Source organism: Xenopus tropicalis, chromosome 7 (assembly GCF_000004195.4).
Source record: "Xenopus tropicalis strain Nigerian chromosome 7, UCB_Xtro_10.0, whole genome shotgun sequence".
In the NCBI taxonomy this organism is placed as follows: domain Eukaryota; kingdom Metazoa; phylum Chordata; class Amphibia; order Anura; family Pipidae; genus Xenopus; species Xenopus tropicalis.
The window spans coordinates 62541698-62567121 of NC_030683.2; the positions used below are offsets into that span (position 1 = coordinate 62541698).

The 25424-nt window shown below is 39.0% G+C and overlaps 1 protein-coding gene across 3 annotated transcripts in view; it reads right to left on the minus strand.

The window, feature by feature from the left end:
• ercc6 (excision repair cross-complementation group 6) overlaps positions 1-24825 on the minus strand; it is a 37052-nt gene extending 12227 nt beyond the window's left edge. Inside the window, exons 1-14 of one of the 3 annotated variants that reach the window (XM_031905066.1) lie at positions 21767-21975; positions 21102-21458; positions 19818-19938; positions 17891-18002; positions 13476-14166; positions 12173-12298; positions 11398-11556; positions 10072-10207; positions 5509-5679; positions 4314-4490; positions 2140-2256; positions 1661-1756; positions 424-642; positions 167-277 (exon numbers count right to left, since the gene is read on the minus strand). In XM_031905066.1, coding sequence (XP_031760926.1) covers positions 167-277; positions 424-642; positions 1661-1756; positions 2140-2256; positions 4314-4490; positions 5509-5679; positions 10072-10207; positions 11398-11556; positions 12173-12298; positions 13476-14166; positions 17891-18002; positions 19818-19938; positions 21102-21457 — 2592 coding nt within the window. In that variant the 5' untranslated portion in view covers position 21458; positions 21767-21975. 3 annotated transcript variants of the gene reach the window in all.
• Positions 24826-25424: the final 599 nt, after the last annotated feature.

Here is a 25424-nt window from a genome sequence, read left to right on the forward strand (position 1 = left end):
TCTGTGAGTGCTTATGGCTGTATTTACAAAGACCATTCTGATAAAGCTTACTTAGTTTTTACCTTTCCTTCTCCTTTAAAACAGATTTACACAATATTAGTTGCAAAAAAGTTGTAAAGAACACAACTGTCATCGAAATCAAATAAATATAAATATTTGTCCATACCTCATTGTACTTTGCAATTAATGGCTGTCTAGATGCAATTGTTGTAGTACCATCCATCTTGAGGTAAGAATAACACCTGCTTCTCACAAACACTTCAAGTATCTGCAACATCTGAAATATAGTACCATATTATATACATCATATCTGCATTTGAAGGACTATGTCTAATGTCAAATAAAGCTTAGATGTGAAGTCCCTTGCAAAAACCATTTAACATGGTTTGTGGCCTGTATACACAAAACAATCCATTTTCTGACCTGTCGGGATTGAGTAAAAAGCAGTACTCTGTGCCCTTGTCGATGCCAAATTTTCAGAAGTGCCTCCACCACAATCAATTTTCCTGAGCGTTTCCAAAACCCAAACTGTTCCTCCTCCTCCAAATCCTCATCCCGAGTGCCTTTTAGAATCTTAGGGCCTCCTGAAAACAGATCTGGGTGGTTGCAGATTTTCCTAAGAGCAATGAGTCCTGGGAACACCTGTGACAAAAATACTGTCAATAGAAACATAGACATAAAATCCCTGCCACACCACAGAGAAACACAAGCATTTCTAAAGACAATTTTAAAAGTGTTGCAAGTGCAATCTTACAAAGTTATGAAGCAGAAGTCTGAGTTGAATTGCAATTACAAATATGTCTGGAACCACAGACTGTTTTAAGTAATGTTATGGGAGAGTTGCAAAAACAGTGTTTTTATGTACACATGCCCTTTAACTGAATCACTAAAATTTACATTAAGTATTTTGTTAACAGTTTGTTAAAGGAACAGTAACACCAAAAAATGAAAGTGTATAAAAATAATTCATATATTATGTACTATTGCCCTGCACTTGGAAAAGTTGTGTGTTTGCTTTATATAGTTTATATAAATACCCTGCTGTGTAGCCACGGGGGCAGCCATTTAAACTGAAAAAAGGAGAAAAGTCACAGGTTACTAAGCAGATAACAGATAAGTAGCATAGATTCCCATTGTATTCTACACAGTTATCTGTTATCTTCTTATGTAACCTGTGCCTTTTCTCCTTTTTTCAATTGAAATGGCTGCCCCTATGGCTACACAGCAGCTATTTCTATTAACTACAGTAGTCTTTCTGAAGCAAACACACAACTTTTACCAGTGCAGGGCAGCAGTACATTATATTTAAATTATTTTAAAACATTTTCATTTTTTAGTGGTACTGTTCCTTTAATTCTGTCTACATGAGGCTGCACAACATTTACTGCAGTCAAACTGAATAACTTTAATCAAACTGGGCAATGTCTGATCAGGTCTTTAATTGAAGTCTGTGAAGACTTAAAAGTAAAATTATAATAAAAAAGGCCAGATGCAAATTATATAAGACTACCGTTGATATTTTCAGAAGAAATTGCTTTAAGCTATCCCACCCTTATTTCCCCCTCAAAAGGTATACAGTAAGAGCAGGAATACAGAAAAAAAAATGTTTACAGATTAAAATATTTCACTCTCAGGCGAAGTACAAACAACCCCATCTAACCTGCATTTCTCCATTCAGGATTCCGTAAACCTCCTTGGAATCTATGAAAGTCTGGTAAACTTGTCTTTGCTCATCTGTTAGGCGGCAAAACAAAACCTGGAATAGAAGAGCAAAAGATCAGGCCAATCAGAAAGAGACAAAAAAAAAGTGAAATATTTGCTACCAAATGTATATTTATGATGCCCTCCCCTAATATATAGTACTTAAATTTATCCTTTTAGGGCTTTCCCCTCTGCTAGCGTTCTCCTGTGTTTCACTGGAGGACGAAACTTTTTTTTTTTTTTTTTCTTAACAGGACTGAAACAGGCGCATTTAAGTGCCAAACACAGCATGTTGTGTTTCGCCTGTGTTTGACACTTACATGCGCTTGTGTCAGTCCCATCAGAAAGAATAGGATGCATTTCATCCTGCTCTCTCCCCTGCACTGGAATGCAGGACAAAACAGTGTACAAGCCCTTAACCCACATGGTTACAATTACCTGTTCATTCTTATCTGGAAGTGCAAGGCTCATCTTAACGTCAGCCTTCATTCGGCGCAAAAGATAAGGGTTTATTGTGTCACGCAGCACACATGCACATTTGTATGCTGTTTTCACCTGGAAAAAAAATGTATGTGGGTTGTAAAAGGCACAGCAATACAAGATAAAATTTAATTACAGAAATTAAGATACCTTGTAACTCCTGAAAAGTAAGGGATTGCAGGTCTGTAAAAGTCCTTTTTTTAGGAAATCATCCCTACTAACCGTCTAATGTCTCATCAATCAGTACTGTGCATCACACGACATGTTCTAAAAAAAAAACTTTTCTGACTTGCGCATTTATTTTCCATATTGGACACTGCAGCTGAATCATTTCCTCCAAGGTACTCTGCTTTCTGTTATTTAGGGAGCACAACACTTTACACAACAGTGTTTAACAGTTTTGCCTTTTAAACTGCATGATTTTGGATTAAAGAAAATGATATGTCTTCAACTTCTTTAAATGATTCAGGCACCTGCTTCTGCTGCCCATTATCCCAAATTGTGTGTGTGTGTGTCCAGACCCTATGAGGTGTACTCCTCTTATTAATTACACACACAAATTCCACCAATAGCTGTCAGGCTTAGCACTTTTCTGTTACCATAGACCCTTATCTTTTAGGGAATTATTGTGAATTATAAATGTTTTATATGGCTGTGCAAAGCCTCAAGCTGCAAACCTTTATGAACTACTCAGACAGGACAAGGGACTTAATCCTGTGATCAAAAGATTTTTTTTTGTTTTTTTTTTATATTTTTTTTTTAATGATTATTTAACCACCCCACACTACACAATGCATGGTTCCAAGGGATGTACATATACGTATGCCTTTTCATAAACATCTCTCTTTCTGTAATTATGTATCAATGTGTCATAATTATCATTAAATCTAGATGCTGCTTTTGTGTCAGGTATGTTGGAAATGGGTGTTTCCTTCTGTTGCTCAACAAAGGGGCTTGTCTGGAAATTCTAATACAATAATAATAGTATAATAAAATAATCATAATAGTACAATAATAATTATGCCTTACATAACTAGCACACAGAAAAAAAAGTGACCAATTGCAGAAAATGGATATAAGTTAATATATAAATTAATAAATGGAAATAAAAAGTCCCTTCCTAGTTCTTCATTCGTTTTGCCTGACCACAAACATCAATGGATAATATGTCAGCCCCTTAGTGCTATAAGGGCTTTTACATATGAATGCTCGCTCATGTGTTCCACCACGAGAAACACATGAATTTATGGGGCCCATTCATTCCAGTAGAGGCTGTATTAATGGGACCAAGCTTAACAGTTGCAAGTGAGACACATTTTGTGTCTTATCTGCATTGGTGCAGTCCCCCCAAATAAATCCTCTAATACCTTATTGTGCTGTAAAATAAACAAAAATGTATCTTTTACGTTTATTGCTACCATTAGCCATGTAGCAGATGGACATTTTACACTATGTATACATGGTAAGCATGCCCCCATATGAAACAAACTATGCAGGGACATTGAAAGATATTACATACAACATCAGGGAGCACTCACCAGATTAGTTCTGCATTGACAGTGTCCCGTGCTAACACATCCAGAAACGCCCCCGATCCAGGCGTGGTAAAGTGCAGCAAAGTTAATATTGTTGTATGGAGCACGCCAGGACAACTTTTTCAGTAAAAAATGTATTATAAAGGATAATACATTTTTTACTGAAAAAGTTGTCCTGGCGTGCTCCATCCAACAACATTAACTTTGCTACATTGAAAGATATGAATTCCCACATAAGGCAAATTTCATAATTCTCCTTTCCTGGTCTACCTACCTCACAAATAAGAGTGGCTAATGAGTGCAAGTTCTAAAATGCCTTAAGGATATAAGTATTAACATTAATATATAATATTGAAGGCCAGTTCTTTTGTAATTTACGTTACTTTCCTCCCTTATACAATAAGGTGCACCTAGGCTCAGGTCAAATTTCTAAAAAACCTTTTCCTAAAGGCCATGAAAACATATAGGGAACTTGCAAAAAGCTGTATGATGGCACCACATGTTGATAGTCAGATCGATTCAACCGTGCAACATGTTCAGTCAGATTGATTCAACCATGCTAAATCACTGCATGGCGGTGCTGTTAATTTTACATACCTGTACTGGTGATGCATTTGAGTATCCTCCCATTGTAATTGGAACTGAAAACTGTTCCATGAAGACAGGCAACGTGCCAAGTTTCCCTGGGAACACGAAATCAAACAGAGACCAAAGCTCTCGCAAGTTGTTCTGCATAGGCGACCCTGACAAAATGATGCGATGGGGTGTGCGAAACTGCCAAAAATGAGCAGAAGGTAAAATAAAAGCTCCCAGTTAGATCTAACAAATTACAACCATAAAAAGGAATATGGTTAAAAATTCCATATTTTATATACTTAACTGACTGGTAACTGCACCAGTCTAAAGTTTCAGCAAGTGGATAGAAGCAATGATCCACGTCTTTACAGTTGTCACAGAAGCTCCCCTCATCTTGCAAATGTCTCACTCACATGTACACTCAGTGTACTCTGAGCAGCTATTGAGAAGCTAAGCTTGATGGTTGTCACAAATTATCAAGCAAAAATTAAGTGGGTCTGTAATAATTATCAGCCTTATATTGTGACATTTATATTTTTTATACACAGTACATTGTGAGTTAGTTCCTAAGCTCGGTAACGGACTGAAGCACAGAGCATGTCCAGTAAATCAGCAGAAAAGAAGATGGGGAGCTACTGGAGGCACAGCTTTCCACTGCTAAAGAAGCCCAAAACAAAATGTACAACATTTCTAGCCTAGTTTTTTTAATTAAGCTTTAGTTCTCCTTTAAGTGCAATGTTCAGTTATTTTACTAATTGCAGAGAATAACACAAACACCACTCTGGCTGCTCATCTTAACTGCATATAAAGTAAACTCTCAAGCTGCTCATCTAATCTATGATGCCAATAGCAAAATCAGAACCTATCTTTCTCCTTCCATCTATAGTATCTATCCATTTTACTTACACTATCAACAATGCTGACAAATTAGGGATGTATGCAGCTATTCATATATGTGTTAAATGGGATACACTACAAATATCTATGCCAAAGCAATCGCTAATAGATGACTAGTATAACTATTACTGGTGCAAAACCAGTTATACAGAGCTATTGTTAACATTGCAGACCATTTGCTTATTATCAGATATCACATACCCATAACCTAACACTCAAGTTTTATTTATGCAGTTATCTCTTGCTGTCATAAAATCAAAGCTTCTCTATTATGGCTGACATCTGTACTATGAATGGCATTGCTCTTTTTTTCATGTACCTGTTTGCAGGCAAGTGTTACACCTGCATTAGGATTACGGATCTTGTGTCCCTCATCCAGAATAATATAATGCCAGTGGTACTTTTGCAGTTCTTCTTGCATTAGGCGCACATAGGAGTAAGAGGTAATGAGGATACCACACCCATTTCCCAGCTCACCAATCAGTTTTACCTGTATAACAAAGTGAATAATAAACAATTTTATTACAGTATTCTGAATAAGGGAGGATACATTCTCAGAATTATGCTTGATTCTAACACAGGCTCTTTTTTTTTATATGTTTTATTAATGTTCTATCTACTTACTTACTGGTACTCCCAACTTAAATACAGAGGCCTCCTCTAAGAAATGTTAAAGGGGACCTGCCACCCAAAGAAACAATTACAAATTGGTTTCTATTGTGTTTGTCAAGCAAAATAAACTTCAATTACACTATATAAATTTTTTTAAACTTCAGCACTGAAATTCACCATTGCAGAAAACAGGCACGCTCCATTTTGTGGACACTGTTATTAAGGCAAGCTGTGCATCCTGTCAAAATCTTGTTTCTGTGCCAGTATGGGGGGACCCGATACCCATATCCATGCACTGGTTGCAAAATTAGATGTTAAGGAGGGAGGGGGAATACGAGGAGTGCAGTGACATCTAAGAAGTTCTGAATTGAAAGTGAAAGTAATTGTCTGCCCCACCCCTATGCCTAAAGGCATAGAAGCGGGGCAGGAAATATATGATTGACAACTGGGACTTTTAAATGCTTATATAATGGGTATAGATGTGATGAAAAGGGCTTTTATTATACAGCTTTTTATGCCTGGGTGACAGGTCCACTTTAATGCAGCATCCAAAAAAAAAGATAGAGTAGAATCCCCATTTTACGTTTTCAGGTGTCCATTAAAAAATGGTGTAAATTCGGAAGAATATAAAATCAGGGAAATGTATTGTATACTGAGGTTTCACTGTATAGCAACAGTATCTATTTTATAGCTTTCCTTCTCCTGTAAAGGGGAACTCCACCAAACAGAACTTAAGCTTGTTGAAAAGTGAACACAATTTCACGCAACTTTAACTTTACTTTAACTACAGGCATAAGACCCGTTATCCAGAATGCTCGGGACCAAGGGTATTCCGGATAATGGGTCTTTCTGTAATTTGGATATCCATACCTTAAGTCTACTAAAAAAATCAATAAAATAATTAATTAGGATTGTTTTGCATCCAGTAAGGATTATTTATAACTTAGTTGGGATCAATTACAAGGTACTGTCTTATTACTACAGAGAAAAAGGAAATCAGTTAAATTAAAGTTAAATTAAACTCAGTAAAATTCTGAATTATTTGTTAAAAGGGAGTCTATGGGAGATGAGCTTTCCATAATTCGGAGCTTTCTGGATAACATGTTTCCGGATAAGGGATCCCATACCTGTACTCCAAAAAAAATGTAACAGTAGTCGACTGTACTCAGCCTGCCTTCTCCAAATCTCAGAATTCCCTGCACATGTCATGTCAATAAGGAAAGGAACATCACAGTGCAATGCATTGTGAGTTATGTAAATCCTGCATGTTGTCTGTATAGTTTAGTCTCTCCTCTCCTGACAGGATTTCAAATGATGCAGAAGAGAAAAACTGCAGCTGGATTTCAGCATATAAAAATTGTACTTATTCATATTTTTTTTGAAGGAACAGACTACAAGTGGTAGGTATATTGGGGGGGTTCTGTGTTTTGTGGGGCTCTTGAACAAATTTTGGTTCAGAAGCTGGAGTTCCCCTTTAACTGAAACAAAAAAACACGTAAACGAATTTACGACTACTTAAAGAAAAAAACTCATTCAGGCATGCCTGATATCACAGACTAAAAGAAACTATGATAGTATGCCCAGAAAATTTGGGTACCACCCACTATGGACAGCAGAGAACATTCTAGTTCCAGAATCCATCACTTTGCAAAGGAAAGCGGGGGGAAGTTGAGTGCACTGCACTGGGAAATAGCTTATCTGTGTAACATGGTTTACTTTCAATCTGTAAAATCAGGTATGACACATTTGTAGGACACATTCAGAAATTTATTTCTGGATTAGACAGTGTTTACGCACCTTGTTCTGCATAAGCTCATGTCAAAAATAGGAGTTTACCGATTAATAACATTATACAGTGAGGAACATAAGTATTTGAACACCCTGCCACTTAGAAATCATGGATGAGTCTAAAATTCACATTGTAGGTGCATTCCCTGCATTAAAAAAAAAAAAATTTCAGGAAATCACATTGTATGATTTTTGAACACCTGAGAAAATCAGTATTAATATTTTTTACAGAAGCCTTTGATTGCAATTACAGAGGTCCAACGTTTCCTGTAGTCCTTGACCAGGTTTGCACACACTGCAACAGGGATTTTGGCCCACTCCTCCACACAGATCTCCTCTAGAACTGTCAGGTTTTCTATTGGATTTAGGTCTGGAGACTGGCTAGGCCACTCCAGAACCTTGATATGCCTCTTACAGAGCCACTCCTTGGTTATCCTGGCTGTGTGCTTTGGGTCATTGTCATGTTGGAAGACCAAGCCAGGACCCATCTTTAATGCTCTGACTGAGGGAAGGAGGTTATTGCTCAAAATCTCACAATACTTGGCCCCATTCATCCTCTCCTTAATACAGTGCAGTCATCCTCTCCCCTTCGCAGAAAATCACCCCCAAAGCATGATGTTACTACCCCCATGCTTCACAGTACGGATGTTGTTGCAGCAACTCATCCTTATTTTTCCTCCAAACACCGCGAGTGAAGTTTAGACCAAAAAGTTCTACTTTGGTCTCTTCTGACCACATGACTTTCACCCATGCCTCCTCTGGATCATCCAGATGGTCACTGGCACTTCAGACGGGCCTAAACATTTGATGACTTTACAGCGTAGTGTTCTACCGACAGTGACCTTTGAAACTGTGGTCCCAGCCCTCTTCATGTCAATGACCAGCTCCTCCCTTGTAGTTCTGGGCTGATTCCTCACCTTTCTTATCATCAGTGATACCCTATGGGGTGAGATCTTGCATGGAGCCCCAGTCCTAGTCCTCGTCTTTAGCCTCTTCCATTTTCTAACAATTGCTCCAACAGTTGATCTATTTTCACAAAGCTGCTTGGCAATTCCCCTGTAGCCCTTTCCAGCCTTGTGTAGGTCCACAATTTTGTCTCTAGTGACTTTTGACAGCTCTTTGGTCTTGCCCATGGTAGTAGTTGGAGTCTGACTGACTTTAGGGTGGACAGGTGTCTTTAAAGAGCTCAGACAGGTGCTACTAATTAAGATTAATGAGTGGAGTAAAGGTTTTGAAGGCAGAGAGCCAGAATACAGGATATTAACCATTTATATACAAGACGACTCCACATATAGGTGCCATGTATACCAGAACAAAAAATCTCAGGTAAGACATGTTTAGTGTTATAATACCTTTAGATGAACTGGCTCTGAGCACAAAAACAAAATAACCAGACAACTACTATAAAAGGGCAACATTTAAACTGCATTTTATAATGTGCATACAAACACTGAAATGGCATTCCCAGCCTTTTTGCATTTATAAAAAGAAAAACAAGGCACTTCAGTTTTACAGCAATGCACCAAAATGCATGGTTTTAACAAGCCATGTTAGCAAAGTAAAAGTAATAATCACCACTGTGAAACTTTCACATAATACATAATGCCACACTGTGCTGGCCGAGTACAACAGTGTCACCGTAAGTGCTGCTAATAAATTTCTGTACACTGGCCCATAATAAACCTCTCTCTGCAGACTTCCCGTAAAACATCAGTAAGACAGAGCTCGTCCGTCTTTCTTCTCGTTAAGATTAATTGGCCTGTGCCTGTAATTATCCTGACACAGCAGGCTTGGCTCTTCAGTAGAGAGCTCTTCGCTCCTTCTGGGGCCCAGGGGACCATTTTGAGCTCCCGAAGAAGTCAGGAGAGATAAATCCGTCTGTCAGTGCAGTAATGCACAAATTCACGCGATGGAAAGCCTGCTCACACTGCCCTTAATTACACCTTCAGCACCAATTAAAAGCGGAGCAAACCAGGGCATATACATTGAGGCCTCAAACTTAGGAGAACTGTTGCTGCTGCTTTTATAGAAATTATTTTGCAGTGCTGAATTAAAAACTTACTGGCTGCCTTTTTTTTTTTTATAAATATATACAGATATTCACATGATGCTAAAATAAATTGCATGAATGTTAAATTCTGAGACCATGAAAAGGAATACATTTAAACAATTCATGAGCTCCAAATTAACTTCTCAGATCACTTCAAATATTAGGAGTGTGCATTTAAAGTTTGGTGATTTGTTAAGGTTTGGAGGCCTTGATGAGAGACAAAGCTTACAACTAAATACTTTTTCTCTTTAAAATTCAATTTAAAATACAAATTTCTGAACATTTAGGCAGCTTACTTGTAGAATTGAATTTTGATCCCAAAGATATCAAAAGCTTCTGCAATGTCTCCAATTCAATAAATATGACACAATTAATGAATCTCACACATTACATGCATTTACTGCAAGATAAAGCATTGTTTATAATGCTTACCTTTTTGCCAGCATAACTTCCAGTTTCATGCAGAATGACAACACGGAACTGGGGCCACCAAGTGTGGAACTCCTTGACCCACTGATGCATGACAGTGGCTGGGCACACAATAATACTAGGACCAAGCCCTTCATACCTGCAGCGAGAGAGAACATTTCTTTGAAAGAACACGCTTCATGCCATTTGCAAAACTGTGCTCTTTCTAACAGCTTTGTTGGCCACGGGAAATGGCCTGGATTTAAAAATACCTTTCTTCGTCATTTTCATGCAATCTTGTGTAATTGCAACAGAATTACTGCATGATTACATGAAAACACCGCATTATGTGTTTTACTTGTGGCAATTCTAATAGCAAAGGATGAGAAGGTATTATTTGGTGTCTTGTATGTCATCACCCTAAAGCATTCTATTCAAAGCCAATCTGGTTGTCGCTGCCTGGGACATAGTTAAGTAATACTTACAGTTCAATAACTGATCACATGAAAAGGACGACCACTACAGCCCTTTAAGCCACATTCAGTTCAGTCTTGGTTAAAAGTCCAGACTCTCCAATATGGCTTGACCATCAATGATGGAACTGCTCTCCATGCTTGGCAGAGTGACACACTCATAAATAACATGTCACTATTACTTTAGCTATAAATACAGCGGTTATATTGTATACACTCTTAACACACAGGTTTTACTTATATCATTTTACAAATGAGTACTGCACATGAAATAAAAACTTTCAGGTGTAAAGTAAAACATATAAGCCATATAAGTACCTAAACGGATATCTTTTAATTACACAAAAATGTTCTATAAAATATCCTGATCGGGTTGACACAGGGAATCTTGCCACTCAGCCTGTAGAGCAAAGTTCTTTCCTTTCTTGTTAATCTCCAGCAAGATTACATTTCCTAATGACATTTGTTTGGTATCTTTTAATCCTTTTATCTTTTAATCTTAAATGCCCTAACATATCTGTATAAACACATTCTACAGAGTTATCTAGGCAGAATATTCCCTTCATTCCTTATGTGTATGCACTATTGTATGTGGACTGTAAAAAAGGTACATCAGAAAAAGTTGTGCAGAATCCCAGACATGAATACAGAATCCCAGACTTCATTACAAGTGTTAGCTCTTTAATTTCCCATGCCCTGCAGCACCCCTCCTTGTTACAATCTGACTTTTAAGAACCACCCCCTCACTAAACAAATTAAAGGAACCATCTAATTGAAATTATGTGAATAATTCAGCAGGTCCGCCTCCTCACTGTAATCAGGCTGATAAAATATTCATAGGTGGCTCAGACTAGCAGTCTACAGGGCAGCCACTTGCCTGTAATCAGAGCCTCTTGTCCTTATCCGGCTGTAGCTAAGGCCTGCCAGGAACGCAATTATCTGGATGGTTTTACCCAATCCCATTTCATCTCCCAGAATACCACCTGCCTGCTGGCAATGCAGTTCCCACAGCCACCGAACACCTGTTTGCTGATATCTGTAGAAGACAGAAAGTAGTATATAGGGTACACAGGAAAAAACTGGTAGATGTAAAGAAATAGGGAGACAGAAGAAAACAGGGGAATATTCTAAGACAATAAAATGCGTGAAACAGAGTTTTGCTCAGTTTACTAATAACAAACCCCTTCAATTACTTAGAATGTGTGTGGGGGGAGGAATGCAATAACTTTTATAAACTTGCACTGTTTTATAACTGAATATCACAAAGCCAATTGAGCTTTAGAAAAACAAGCCTCCTGAAAATATTAACCTATCTCTATCTCCCCCTTCTCTTTTTTCATCTTTAATATGTTTTCTACTGTTTAACTGTTTGTAATAAAAAACATGCAAAATAAAATCTTTTAAAAAAAAAGAAAATATTAACCTAAATTGTGAGGGGGGGTTAAAAAGAAAACATCAGAAAATTATTCTAAGGGCAGATCAGATTCAGACATGCACATAAAAGTTGTCTGGTAAAAAATTGTACTACCAGATGGAAAAATGTCTTTTTTTTTTTTTAAAAAAAAGCAACAGATTATTTTTACTAGACACAGATAAAGAGTATTGTGTATTCTGATTGGAGCAAAAAAAAGGATATAACTAGGGCACAGTACTTGTACAGCTTCTTCCAAATTGAGCAAGGAATGCTGAACCCTTCATCAAACTCCACATCACTGTCCTCTGACTCCTCAGTTGCAATGCGCTCTTCCTTCTCCTTTTCACGTTGTTTGTGCCATTGCCTAGAATTGGAGTGATAAAAGTGGTATTACACTAACTGAGCGTTAACCTTGGGACTGTAGAATTGATTAAGAGTTGGTAAGTTTAAAGTAGCTGCTTGACATTATTAATTCGCATATGCAAATAAGGATAAGGAAGGGTTAAAGAGAACCGCACCCAAAGTTCTCAACTTCTGTGTTTGACAATAAGTCACATGATTTTAAGGATAAAGATTCGGCTCGGCCAGGGGCCGAGGCCATTCGATGTATCCTTTTTTTGTCAAAGCAACCCATATGCAGGACCCCAGCCTCATGAATAAATAGACTTGTTGGCACTAGTAAATGAAAACCCTAATTATAAATATAGTTTCATATAGAGATGACCTCAGCCAGTTTTCCAGCTATGGTAATATTTTTCTTAATTATTTTTTTAATTCTTAAATATTTTGCTTTGTTTTTTTTGGGAGAGCCAAAATTCTGAAAACATAGTCTGAAAAGATTTAATAGTTATAGCAAACATTTTCTTAAGGAAAAGCTCTCAGTAAGGAATGGAAAACTCATATGTATGAAATTGTCTAACCACTAAGAAGATTTAGCAGTGAGGCATGACACTTGAGGACAGAACTCCTCATTTTAGGTGATGGTAATCAATCACTACATAAATGATCTGCCATTATTATGAACATGGGGCAGATTTCAGTCCAAAATGCACAAAAGCAGAAATATTATCTTAAGAGTCCAGTGCAAAAAAAGTGCAAAAGGGAACCCTGTATTTAATGCATGTCTTTAACACATGTTGAATTTTCGACAACAAAAACCTAAAGGGCAGATGTAATATAAGCCAGAGATCAAACATGGCTGACACTAGAGGACAGATATGCAAATACACAACAATAAAAAGAGGATAGAAAAAATGGCATGCCAATGCAAGGGAAACAATTTCTGTTGGAAATATTATAGATCCATTAATTTCTCTGTCAGACTAGTTATACTCTGCTGTGGGCATTAGTGTATTGAATTCTCAAGGGGGCAGTCAACAGTCATGCAATGCTTAATAAGTATACTGACAGCAAACTAGCTCTCATGCCCCTTTCAAAAGCTAAAGGAGGAACGTCTTTTTATGAAACCACATAAACTGTAAATCAAATTCCAGCAGTGGATCTTTCCTTTAAACATATGGAATCTCTCACAAAACAGCTACCTGAGTCTTTGTTTATAAAGCTGGGCATTCCCATCATCTCTGCATCTTTGCCCTTTCCCTGATCTAGAGAGATGATCTTCCTTCTCCTCGGAACTTGGCAAAAATCCTGGGTCCATGCCATTTTCCCTAGGTCTTTTTCCATTTGTTCTCTGAATCAGTGGCTTTAGTTCATATTCTGTGTCTTGGCTTTCAGGCACCCATTCTTCCTCATTTTCCTCCATGCTCTCCTCTTTTTTCTCAGGTGAATAAACAGAGCCCTCACTCTCATCACCGTTTTCAATTTTATTTTTTGGCACAAGATTGGGTTTTGCATGTGGAACACCAACTCTATATTGGATCTGTAGTGCTTTAGTTTGCAGCTTTCTCATCTTCTTCTGCCATTTTTTCTCTGTACATGAGGTATCAGTTTTCTTCACTGAAGGCACCAGGGATGGACTCTTAGTAAGTAAAGTTTTTTTCTTCACTTTTTTAGGGGTCTGTGGACGTTTCCTCTGAACAGCCATCTGTGCCTGATCGGCAAGATACTTTTCAAAATCTGAAGACTCATTAAGCATAAGTTTTCGTGGACGACGTTCTTCCTTCGGGGGGATTTTAGTGCCAAAAGGGGTCATCTGCCCAGTGCGAATTAAATCTTCCCATTCTCGGTCTTGGGATGGCATCAACATGCTTCCAAGAGAGTTGGGCAAAACATCTGGAAAAAAAAAAAACCACATTGCACACCCGTGCATATATCTGGTATTCAGTACACTTAAAGACAAACATTACTGGATGGGAGCGATGGAAGATAAACTGGTACTCAATCTTTGGCCACAAGTACCTTTAAAGGACAAGGAAAGGCAAAGTCCCTTGGGGGTGCCAAAATGTTAGGCACCCCCAAGTGACTTTAATCGCATACCTTTTACCCCGGGCTGGTGCCCCTGTACGGAGAGAACAGCACCAGCCTGGGGTACCTGCAGCGCTTCCTTCTTCCTGCTTTGCGAGCGCGCGCATGCGCAGTAGAGTGATAAGCTGAACTTTAACAGAGAAGTCGGCTTTTCACTCTACTGCGCATGCGCCTATGTGTTAGTCTTAGAGAAACGCAGGTGGAAGGAGGAAGCGCATCGCTCCAGGTACCCCGGGCTGGTGCTGTTTTCTCCTAACAGGGGCACCAGCCCGGGGTACGAGGTAAGCGATTAAAGTCACTTGGGGGTGCTTAACATTTTAGCACCCCCCAACTGACTTAGCCTTTCCTTCTCCTTTAATAGTGTCAATAAAGAACTAATTTTCATACATTTTAGAGTACTGCTGTTGCAAAGACTAAGAAAATGAATCGATCTATACTGTAAGTTAACAAGCTACTATTCTATACAGGTCTCAGCAGCTCATATATAGCCTATATTAACAGGTATGTAATATCCATGTGAAATTTAAATATAATCAAAACAGCTGCAATCAGGAGGTAAGACACTTATGTCGTGATTTTTCTGGTGTACTTTTTATTTCTTAATTACACTGTTTACATAGCAAATAATTCACTCTACCATTTAAAATGTTATTCTTGAAATCAACAAATGTATTTTTTTTTAGTTGTAATATTGGTGTGAAGGCAGCCATCTCAGTGAATTGTTCCTGATTCTGAGCTTTCAGTAACCTATTGTTTCTCTCACTAACAAGCCGGACTTGGATTTTTTACTATTGAGTACTATACTATCTACTGGGAGCTACTATCTTACTACCTTCCCATTACTCTGCTGTTCGGCTGATGGGGGGGGGGGGGGAAGGGAGGAGGGTGATATCACTCCAATTTGCAGGGCAGCAGTAAAGTGTGACTGAAGTTTATCAGAGCATGGTTGTAGCACCCTGGGAAATGAATATGGCTAATTAGGAATATGGCTATCCCCATGTGAAATTTCCAAATTTAATTAAAAAAAAAAAAAGGGTGTGTTTTTGAAAAATGTATTTCATTGCACAACCCTTCCGTTTAAATATTCAGAAAGTATTTTTTACTTTGAAAACTGTGAAGTTGTGGAATTCCCTCCCTGAATCAGTCGCACTGGCAGATACATTATATTGCTTTAAGAAGGGTTATGGGAGATAGCTCTTAGTACAAGTTGATCCAGGGACTGGTCCGATTGCCATCTTGGACCCAGGAAGGAATTCTTTCCCCTCTGCGGCAAATTAGAGAGGCTTCAGATGGGTTTTTTTGCCTCTCTCTGGATAAACTAGCAGTTAGGCAGGTTATATATAAGCATTATGGTTGAACGTGATGCACGTTTTTCAACCTAACTTACTATTTTACTATGTATCCTTATAACCCCCTTCCCACTCCCAGGCACCTAATTTACTAGTGGCAAAGGCAGAGCAAAATACACACTCCATCGTCTACCTCAGAATGGCCAACATGATTAAAGAGACAAGGGAAGACAGACTCCCAAGTTTCCGGAAGCAATTCCTGTGTCCCCTATAGGACTAAAGTTGAAATGGTACGTGTAATAAATCCTATTTCTCCTAGTGGCAGAGGGGGGGTAAATCTTACCAAAATCTTTTCCAGAGAGAAAGCAAGATGAGGAATCCCCTGCAGACTAGGAAGGGAACTGAGGGAATTTACCCAAGCAGGAGCCTCAACAGGCACCTTAGATGTCTGCTTCCCCCTCTGAGAAAAAAAAAAAAAAAAAAAAAAAAAAAAAGAGTATCTCCTGATCTGATTAGTCATTTTGAAATAGGAGGAATTTCCCTGTTGGAGCCCTAAAGCATCTCTACAGTGTCTGTGCCGGGCAGTGGGGAGAAGGAGAGAATCAAGTGGAGAGAGGATGCAATCGTGACAGCAATTTAAGAATGCCAATGCACACAACCTAGCCCCTGGGAGCCCGAAGAGAAGGATGCACATGCCTTGCCAGACTAAAAGAGGGAGGGAAGAGAAGAGTGCATAAGAACATAGAGCTGCTATTTTCTGAATAAACATGCAGGGCCAACTCTCTGGGCTGTGCAAAGAGTAAGAATTGTTCGAGGAGGTAAGGGTGTGCTGGATGAACTTTCTTTGTTGTATAAGAACATAGAGCTGCCATTCAGAAGTTGTGCCCTGCACCAGAAGTCCTGCCCACAACTGGAAGACCCAATGCACTCCAAAGCAGAAGTTAGCTGAGATGGTCGCGGGGTGCATCCAAGGAGCAGAACGGAACATCCCCACTGGTTCAATTCTTAATCTACCTGGAGGCACCAGGTAACCAAGGGCCCACAACTGTCTGATGTCCGAGGGTTTGGTTGAGGATGCACATGACCCTATGCAGCAGTTGTAACGGGCCAAAGGATCCAAGGCCAATTCTGCAGCCTGGATAACCCTTACTGAAATAGTAATGTCAGCCCCATACAGCAGGAGGAGACAAGAAGACATCTCATGCTCCTTCCTTCCCTTCCAGTCTTTGCTACACTAACTGCCCAGTCAACCTGCTTTCTACACCTGAGGCTTAGGGTCTGCAGGTGAACAATCCAGCCAAGGGGGCTGACAGCAACAGTCCAGCTAAAGCCAAAGTCCCAAAGCTAACCCTCTAACCCCTGGAAAACTAAGGAGTCTGGTAGTGGGAAGGGGGTTATAAGGGCAGGAGGGTTGTAATTCTTAAGTAACTTTCTTCCTGATGGGAGGTCCTGTGGTTCCTGTGTCACCCAGGATGAGAGAAAAGGGCTTTTTTTACTGACACAGATACAAAGTTGCACAAGTACAGTTACAAGTAGCACTCAATCAGAACTTTGCTTCAATTTTGATTATTATTGGCAACTGCAATATAGCACTATTTTGACAGATTTACACAGGCATTACATTGCACAAGGGCATTATAACAAACAAATCACATTTAACAGCCTAGTAAAAGTTAGAAAAAGAAAGCAAAGAGTTTCTTAGTTGCAACTGGCAATTGCACTCGTGCAAGTTAGCACCTTTGTTAAAAAAACGGCACCTTTATTGACCTTTTGAGCGTTTAACCCAGTCCCAGAGTAGAAACAATGGTAGACATAGGCAGTCTGTAATCCACAATAGATACAAATGAGAAATACAGGCATCAAATAATTACAGAATGATTCATATTATGTTTTATTCAGCACTACATTCTCTAAATCATTTTTGAAGAATAAGTATTGGTGTAAATGCTCCAATGTGTAAATTATCTGCTGTCCTCCTTCTACTTTCAGGTACACCAACTGACCTTTTTTAACTGCTAAATGACTCTGTCTAGCATCATGAGCATGGAATTTTGGGAGAACAGACACAAGGGATGCATTGGTGTTTAAGTATCATCCCTTATACTGTAAGCTCTTGCAAGCAGGGCCCTCCAACACTATTTTTATTCGTAATCCTCTTGTAATATTATGGTAAAACACAATTTTAGCAAATGAGCCAGAAATGAATCTCATGAAATTCTGACACAGCTCCCTAGTGGTCTCACCCTCTTCGTGATATCCCTGAAGGTCTTCTTCAATGTCAGGCTCCTCCTGGCTCCCACCAAGAACTGCTTTTAGACGTTTCTGTTTTGCTTTGATTTTCTTCAGCTGTTGCTCCTGTAATGCCAAAATACTACATTAATAACACAGTTCTACATTTTTGAGCAATCTTAAAAAAACACTTCACTAAAATATAATAAAAAGGCTATATAAATTATATAAGAATGGAAACGAAAAATGGTAAACAAGCTTCTAGAACAATAATTCTTAGTGTTGAACCACTTTAACACAAAAGTAAAATCTGCAGTAGAAACAGTAACATTCCCATAACAATAGTTAAAATAGTTTCATGTCTCACACTTTGTATGTTTTCCTAGGAAAATACCGCAATTGTATTATTTTGGACAGATGCCAAGAAAGAATGGTTCTTAAAAAGCCTATGGCTCGGGAGCCAAATGTGGCTCTTTTGATGGCTGCATCTGGCTCACTGCCACATCTTTAATAAAAAAAAAAAAATAACGGGGGGTGTGGCCTGCACTCGGCGGATAGAAGACGTGTTCTAAGCCTTAGAACACGTCTTCTATCCGTCAAGCGCAGGCCACGCCCTCCTCCGCATCCGGCATCCTTGGCACCTACCCTACCTTGCCCCTGCGTTCAGCGGATAGAAGACGTGTTCTAAGCCTTACAATACGTCTTCTATCCGCCAAACGCAGGCCACCCCCTCCTCTGCATCGCATCCGCATCCTTAGGACCCACCCTACCTTGCCCCACAGCATCCGCGGTCAAACATATTGTATGGCTCTCACGGAATTACATTTTAAAATATGTGGTGTTTATGGTTCTCTCAGCCAAAAAGGTTCCCGACCCCTGGTATATAGTAACCAGCAATCATTGAAAACTAATATTGCCGCTCCCTAAACATAAAGCAAGTATCAAGTAAAATTTTAGAAAAGCTATTTATAATTCACACATTGTATGCATACGCCAACAATGTTTTAATGCAATATTGCTTGATCATAATTAATCTGGATATAATTTAATTTATGTATATCATAAACACAGACTATATGTAGTTTACTACTGCTAGTTGAATTAAAGGAACAGTAACATCAAAATTTTAAAGTGTCTTAAAGTAATTAAAATATAATGTGCTGTTGCTCTGCAAAAAAAATGGTGTTTTTGCTACAGAAAAGCTACTATATAAATAAGCTGCAGTGTAGCCAGGGGGGCAGCCATTCAAGCTGGAAAAAAGGAGAAAAGGCACAGGTTACATAGCAGATAACTAGTAGATAAGCCCCATATAATGGGGGTTTGTCTGTTATCTGCTAAGTAACCTGTGCCTTTTCTCCTTTGAATGGCTGCCCCCATGGCTACACAGCAGCTTATTTATATAAACTATAGTAGTCTTTCTGAGGCAAACACACCAGTTGTAGCAATGCAGGGCAACAGTACATTATATTGTTATTACTTTTATACACTTTCATTTTTTGGTGTTACTGTTCCTTTAACCACTAAGGCATGTTTTCCTACTTGCAGCACTGCTTCCAGGTATATATCAGGTTTAAAAAGCAAAAATTGCAATAGTGCTGTAATGAGAAAGATGATTGAATTCCTACATAATTTGTTAAATAATTTGTTAATTTATATTATTTCTAAATCACTTTTAAACACTGCTCAATTATTTCTTTTTTAAAGTATTTATTTAGCATTTTAGCCTCACTATTATCCTTCACTATTATAAAAAATAAATGACTTGTCAACCAAGCATACTATAGTTGACAGTTGTTTTGTGTTATCTGAAAAGTGTAGTTTCATACAAACCTAAAATGGAGTCCACAACACCTCTATGATGGTTAATAACTTTGCCTTCTGCAACATAAATATCACAAAGGCCATATTCCATTTTGATCTAATGATCATATGGAAAAATACCTTATTATGTTTTTGCCTTTTAACAGAGTCCAGTTTCCGTCCAATCTCTTTGCAAGTAGCTGCTTGCGGTGTAAGCTGTTCAATGATCTTGTTAATTTGCCGAAGGGAAGTGACACAAGAGCTGAGAATGGCAGATGGATATATTATGTTTAAAGGACCAGTAACACAAAAAAACCAAAAGAGGTTTATATACATTTAAACTATAACGCATGTATTATCCTGCCATGTTTATTTTGCTTCAGAAACCCTACAGTTCATATAAATAAGCTGCTGTTTAACTATAGGGGCAGCCATTCAAGTTGAATATAGTGAAAAGGCACATAGTACATTGCAAAACACATCCAAACCCTGAGGGTAGTTGCATAATACCTTAAATTAAAATGCATTGCAACAAGCTTCTCCAAGGTAGCTGAATCACATAAATGACATGAAAATTCTTGCTTTCAAATTTTTGGAAGATCATACAGTCGAACTGATTCAAACAAGGCAAATGCAATGCTTTTCAGTTCAAAGATATTTTTAGGAGTTTTGTCTCCTCACGCTGGCAAAAAAAAACTCAACATGTACCATTGCCTTAATGTGCATTTAAGTACTGGACACCATAATGTTGCAAATACTTGTACAAATGTGCTGCAGTTTTCTTGTTTTTGTCCATGTTATAATATGTTAAGTATGCACTGTAATTAGCAGAATTCTTTGTGGTGAAGTTGGTATTGGCAAACACAAAAACTATGGATTTGTTGCACCTCAGAATTTAACACTCCATGTTGTTATGTTGCCTGTTTCCAATTTGCCCTGCCACTATAAGGATTAACTTTTATAAAATACAAGTGACTTGCTTTAAATGCTATGGCAAATTCATTTTGTGTTTATACAACAAAGGCAGAGGCTGAAAACTACTCTTTATGCTAGCATTTAACCATTAGGGATGCTCCGAATCCCCTATTTTAGGATTCGGCCGAACCCAAAATCCTTTGCTAAAGATTTGACCAAAAACTGAACCGAATCCTAAATTGCATAATAAGGGAACAAGGAGATAACATTTTCAACTTTTGTGTTTATGTGACAAAAAGTCACATGATTTTAAAGGATTCGGTTTGGCAAGGACCATGAATTCTGCCGAATCCTGCCGAAAAAGGCCGAACCTTGGCCGAATCCCAAAATGAATCCTGGATGCATCCCTAATAACTACTATATTTGTTGCTGTGTTTCAGATAAAAAAAAACTGCTTGATTTTTAAGATTTCTGTAAAAAAGTTAATGTCTTTATCAACCATTTACTTACCGAAGTTCATCAGCAAGTTGCTGCAGTTCCTGCTCAGCTTCTGCGAGCCGTGAAACCCGGCTGGCTTCATTGATTGCATTGTCCACCTGTTGTAGGACACCTTGTTCAAGCACCTCCTGATCATAGACAGCCAGTCCCAATCCTTGCAGTTCCAAAGCCTGCTGCTCAGACTGAACTGCTTGAATCTGATGACGATCAATCTGAAGCAGAGTGTTTGCTTTCCTGACTGCCATCTCACCAAGAGGAACAGAGGGCAAGACATAGTTGGATGATGGACCAGGAGCATCAGTGTTTTTAGAAACTGATCCCACCAAATCTTCATTTTGCTTTGTGATGCTGGGGACTTCCCCGGGCATTCTGTTAAGCAGAACAGATAGATACAAGATGTAAGCCAAGAGTAGAAAACACTAGTAAACAGTGTGAATACAGCAAGTTTATTGAGCATGCACTTAAATGTTGAAGGGATGCATTTTAAAGTTTGGTGAGTTTTCTAGTTGAAAGCCTAGTGGAAATAATATCAAGGTGCCTTGTAAAGAAATAATACGTAGGTGTTTAAAAAAAAAACTTTAACGAGAATGGAAATATAGTTAATAAACAGTAATGTAAAAAAGAGTACAGGACTCCTTATTTGACTCAGGGTATTATGACCACAGCCTAAAACTTACAAAATCAGCTTGTGAAGCCCATCTTATATTTTGTTGGAGGAGTCTGGCTAGTCCCGGCTAGTCCAATCACAATGATTGTACCATCTGTAAAAAGTCTTCAAGTTGTGAAAATACTATAATGCTGAGTTCCTCTAGTGAAATGTATAAGACAATATGCAGATTTACTATATTTTATATCCATTTTTGTTTTGCAGCTTGGAATTTTAATAGCTGGTTATTAGGGCTTAATTAACACAATTAACAATGACATATATAACCAATAAAAATTTTAAAAAAACAAACTATTTGAAATATTAATGTACATTGTAAGTTACCTATGGGTCACATTGATTTCTTTTTTTGCCAACTGTCTTTGCAAGTAATTATGTGAAGTTCCTAAACCTGACTACATTTTGCCAACCTGACTACACGCTCATAACCTGCCAATTATAGCTTCTAATGCTAATGGACTACAGGGATCAGATAAGAAATGTAAAAGCATTTGGCAAATAACGTTAAGGCAAAATTATATAGCATGCAAAGACGATGTTATGACAGATGTAAAAAAAGAAAGGTGTAGCTCAGATGTATCCATGATTGTCAGTAGAAAAAAAATTATAAGTCTCATAGGGAATGCAGCCTTAACAACCACATTTACACTTCAAAAGGTTTATATTTAGTACTTTCTGTTTGGTGTTAAAGGAGAAGGAAAGGCTAATAAAGAGTTAATCTCAAAATGCAGGCATACCTTCAGTTGTCTCAATAGTGCCCTTAAAGGAACAGTAACATCAAAATATTAAAGTGTTTTAGGGCTCTGGTACACGGGGAGATTAGTCGCCCGCGGCAAAACTCCCTGTTCCCGGGCGACTAATCTCCCCGAGTTGCCTTCCCCCTGCCATCCCACCGGCGAACATGTAAGTCGCCGGCGGGATGGCAGACGCGGCGGCGCGATTTCGCGCAAATCGGCGAAAAAGACTCGCGAGGGCAAAACTCCCTGTTCGCGGGCGACTAATCTCCCCGTGTACCAGAGCCCTTAAAGTAATTAAAATATAATGTGCTGTTGCTCTGCAAAAAACTGGTGTTTTTGCTACAGAAAAGCTACTATATAAATAAGCTGCTGTGTAGCCCCGGGGGCAGCCATTCAAGCTGGAAAAAAGTAGAAAAGGCACAGGTTACATAGCAGATAACTAGTAGATAAGCCCCATATAATGGGGATTTATCTGTTATCTGCTAAGTAACCTGTGCTTTTTCTCCTTTGAATGGCTGCCCCCATGGCTACACAGCAGCTAACTTATATAACCTATATTACATTACATTAACATTTATTTATAAAGCGCCAACATATTCCGCAGCGCTGTACAATACGTGGGTTACATACATTGGACATACAGAGTAACATATAAAGCAATCAGTAACCGATACAAGAGGTGAAGAGAGCCTTGCCCAAAAGAGCTTACAATCTACAAGGAGAAAGGGTTGAGACACAAGGTGTGGGAATGGGCATGACCAGAGTTGAGAGAGGTGTGGCACAGGGTATTGCTAAGCTAGATTAGGGTAAGCCTCTCTAAATAAATGTGTTTTTAGAGATCTCTAGAAGGCAGAGAGATTGGGAGAAAGTCTGATAGTTTGTGGGAGCGAATTCCAGAGAAGGGGGGCAGCCCTTGCAAAGTCTTGAATGCGAGCATGTGAGGAGGGAATGAGAGAGGAGTTGAGGAGCAGGTCAGTAGAGGAGCGTAACAAGCGGGTTGGATGGTACCTAGAGATGAGTTCAGAGATGTAGGGTGGGGCAGAGTTATGAACTGCTTTAAATGTGAGGGTCAATAGTTTGAATTTTATCCTAGATGGTAGAGGAAGCCAGTGCAGGGACTGGCAGAGTGGCACGGCAGAGGAGGAGCGGTTGGAGAGGTGTATGAGCCTGGCAGCAGTATTCATTATGGACTGGAGAGGGGACAGTCTTTGGAGGGGAAGGCCAATTAATAGGGAGTTACAGTAGTCCAGGCGACTAGTAAGACAGTAGTCTTTCTGAGGCAAACACACCAGTTGTAGCAATGCAGGGCAACAGTACATCATATTGTTATTACTTTTATACACTTTCATTTTTTGGTGTTACTGTTCCTTTAAGTCTCCCCATACTTCACCTGTTCAAAAGATCAGAAGCCAAACAGGAAAAAAAAAAACGCTGAGCTGGGTAGAGAAGATTCCCATAATGCAACGCTCCTCCCCAGACCGGCAGGTGCGGGGAGCGGCAGAGGGTTTGTGGCAGGGGCGGAGGGTTTGTGGCAGGGGTGGGGAGCTGGGGGGGTTTGTGGCAGGGGCAGAGGGTTTGTGGCAGGGGTGGGAAGCTGGCTTGTGCTTTTCAGCAATAGCCCATACAGACATGCTGGACAAGATGGTGGTGCTGTTCACTGAAACAAGTATGTAGGTTCTAGTATGTGTATCTCTGTAAATCTTTCATTAGGCAAGCCAGAAATATAGCGTTTTTACACAGCAATAGTAGTACTATTTAATAGTGTGATTAATAGATTTTGACTTTCCTTGTCCTTTAAGAATGCATAGATGCCTCTGGTACGTTATTTCACCAGACAGCTAAAAAACACCCAAAGGAAAGTCATTTGGGCTGCACTAACATCAATAAGCACTGCTTTTTTTTTTTTTTTTTTTTTAAAACAATCGGACTTAAAAATGCAATCACGCCACCCCACATAATACTCATACATATGTCGAAACAAACACACGGACAAAAAGAAGCTGCTACCAGGATGACAAAAAGCATCAGAAGGTCTCGGTCTGTATAACAAAGAACAGGCACCGAAATCGTGCAAGGAGACCCACGGTTCTAAAACTACACTGTGTCTTTGAATAATATCAGCATAAACACGAATATATTACAGCCACATTAACAAGAAATAAAGGGTAAAAGCGTTCACATATGTATTGTAGATCGTAATAAAGAAAAGTGATTTTGAATGTGCGGTGGTCACCTCGGGACGTCCCTCGCTGGGCACTGATATACATGCAGCCCCAAGCCAAGATCCGCTGGTTACAAAGGCTTCGTTGCCCGTGTCCAAAACTCCCTCTGTCCCGTCCAGTCTTGTTACACAATCAATCAGTTCCGGAACTCAGCGCTTTAGCTCAACCTCTTCCGGGGCAGTAGCGCGTCAGTCATTTTCTCACGTCCTGTTTCTGATTGGAAGAAACAGTGAAGCAGGTCCGTAACCGAATTGTTTCGAAGCAAAAATCACAGCGGCCTCTTGCGGAATCAAGAGCTATGACAAGTATAAGCTTACTAATTTTAGCTGATTAAGTAACGTATTATTTTTCAAAGTCTTCAAAACCAATAAAGACCACATCAAATCGAAAGATTTATAGTAAATCCAATGTAATTTAAAGGTGATTTAGTCCAGGAGCCTTATATGAAATTACGGAAAAACAGTTGATTTAAAGGTAAAGGGACAGGGGGAAGATGAATTTAGAAATAGGCAGCGAATGGAAAACAGTGTAATCTGTCGGGTAACTACCATGCAGCAGACACCAGGTAGGGTTGCCACCTTTTCTGGAAATAAATGCCTGCCTTCCTATAGTTTTACCTTTTTCACTATTAATAACATAGGCACCAAGAATTATTTTTTCCAGACAGGGCTGTAAAATAATGGCTAGGTGGCAACCCTAGATTGGCGGA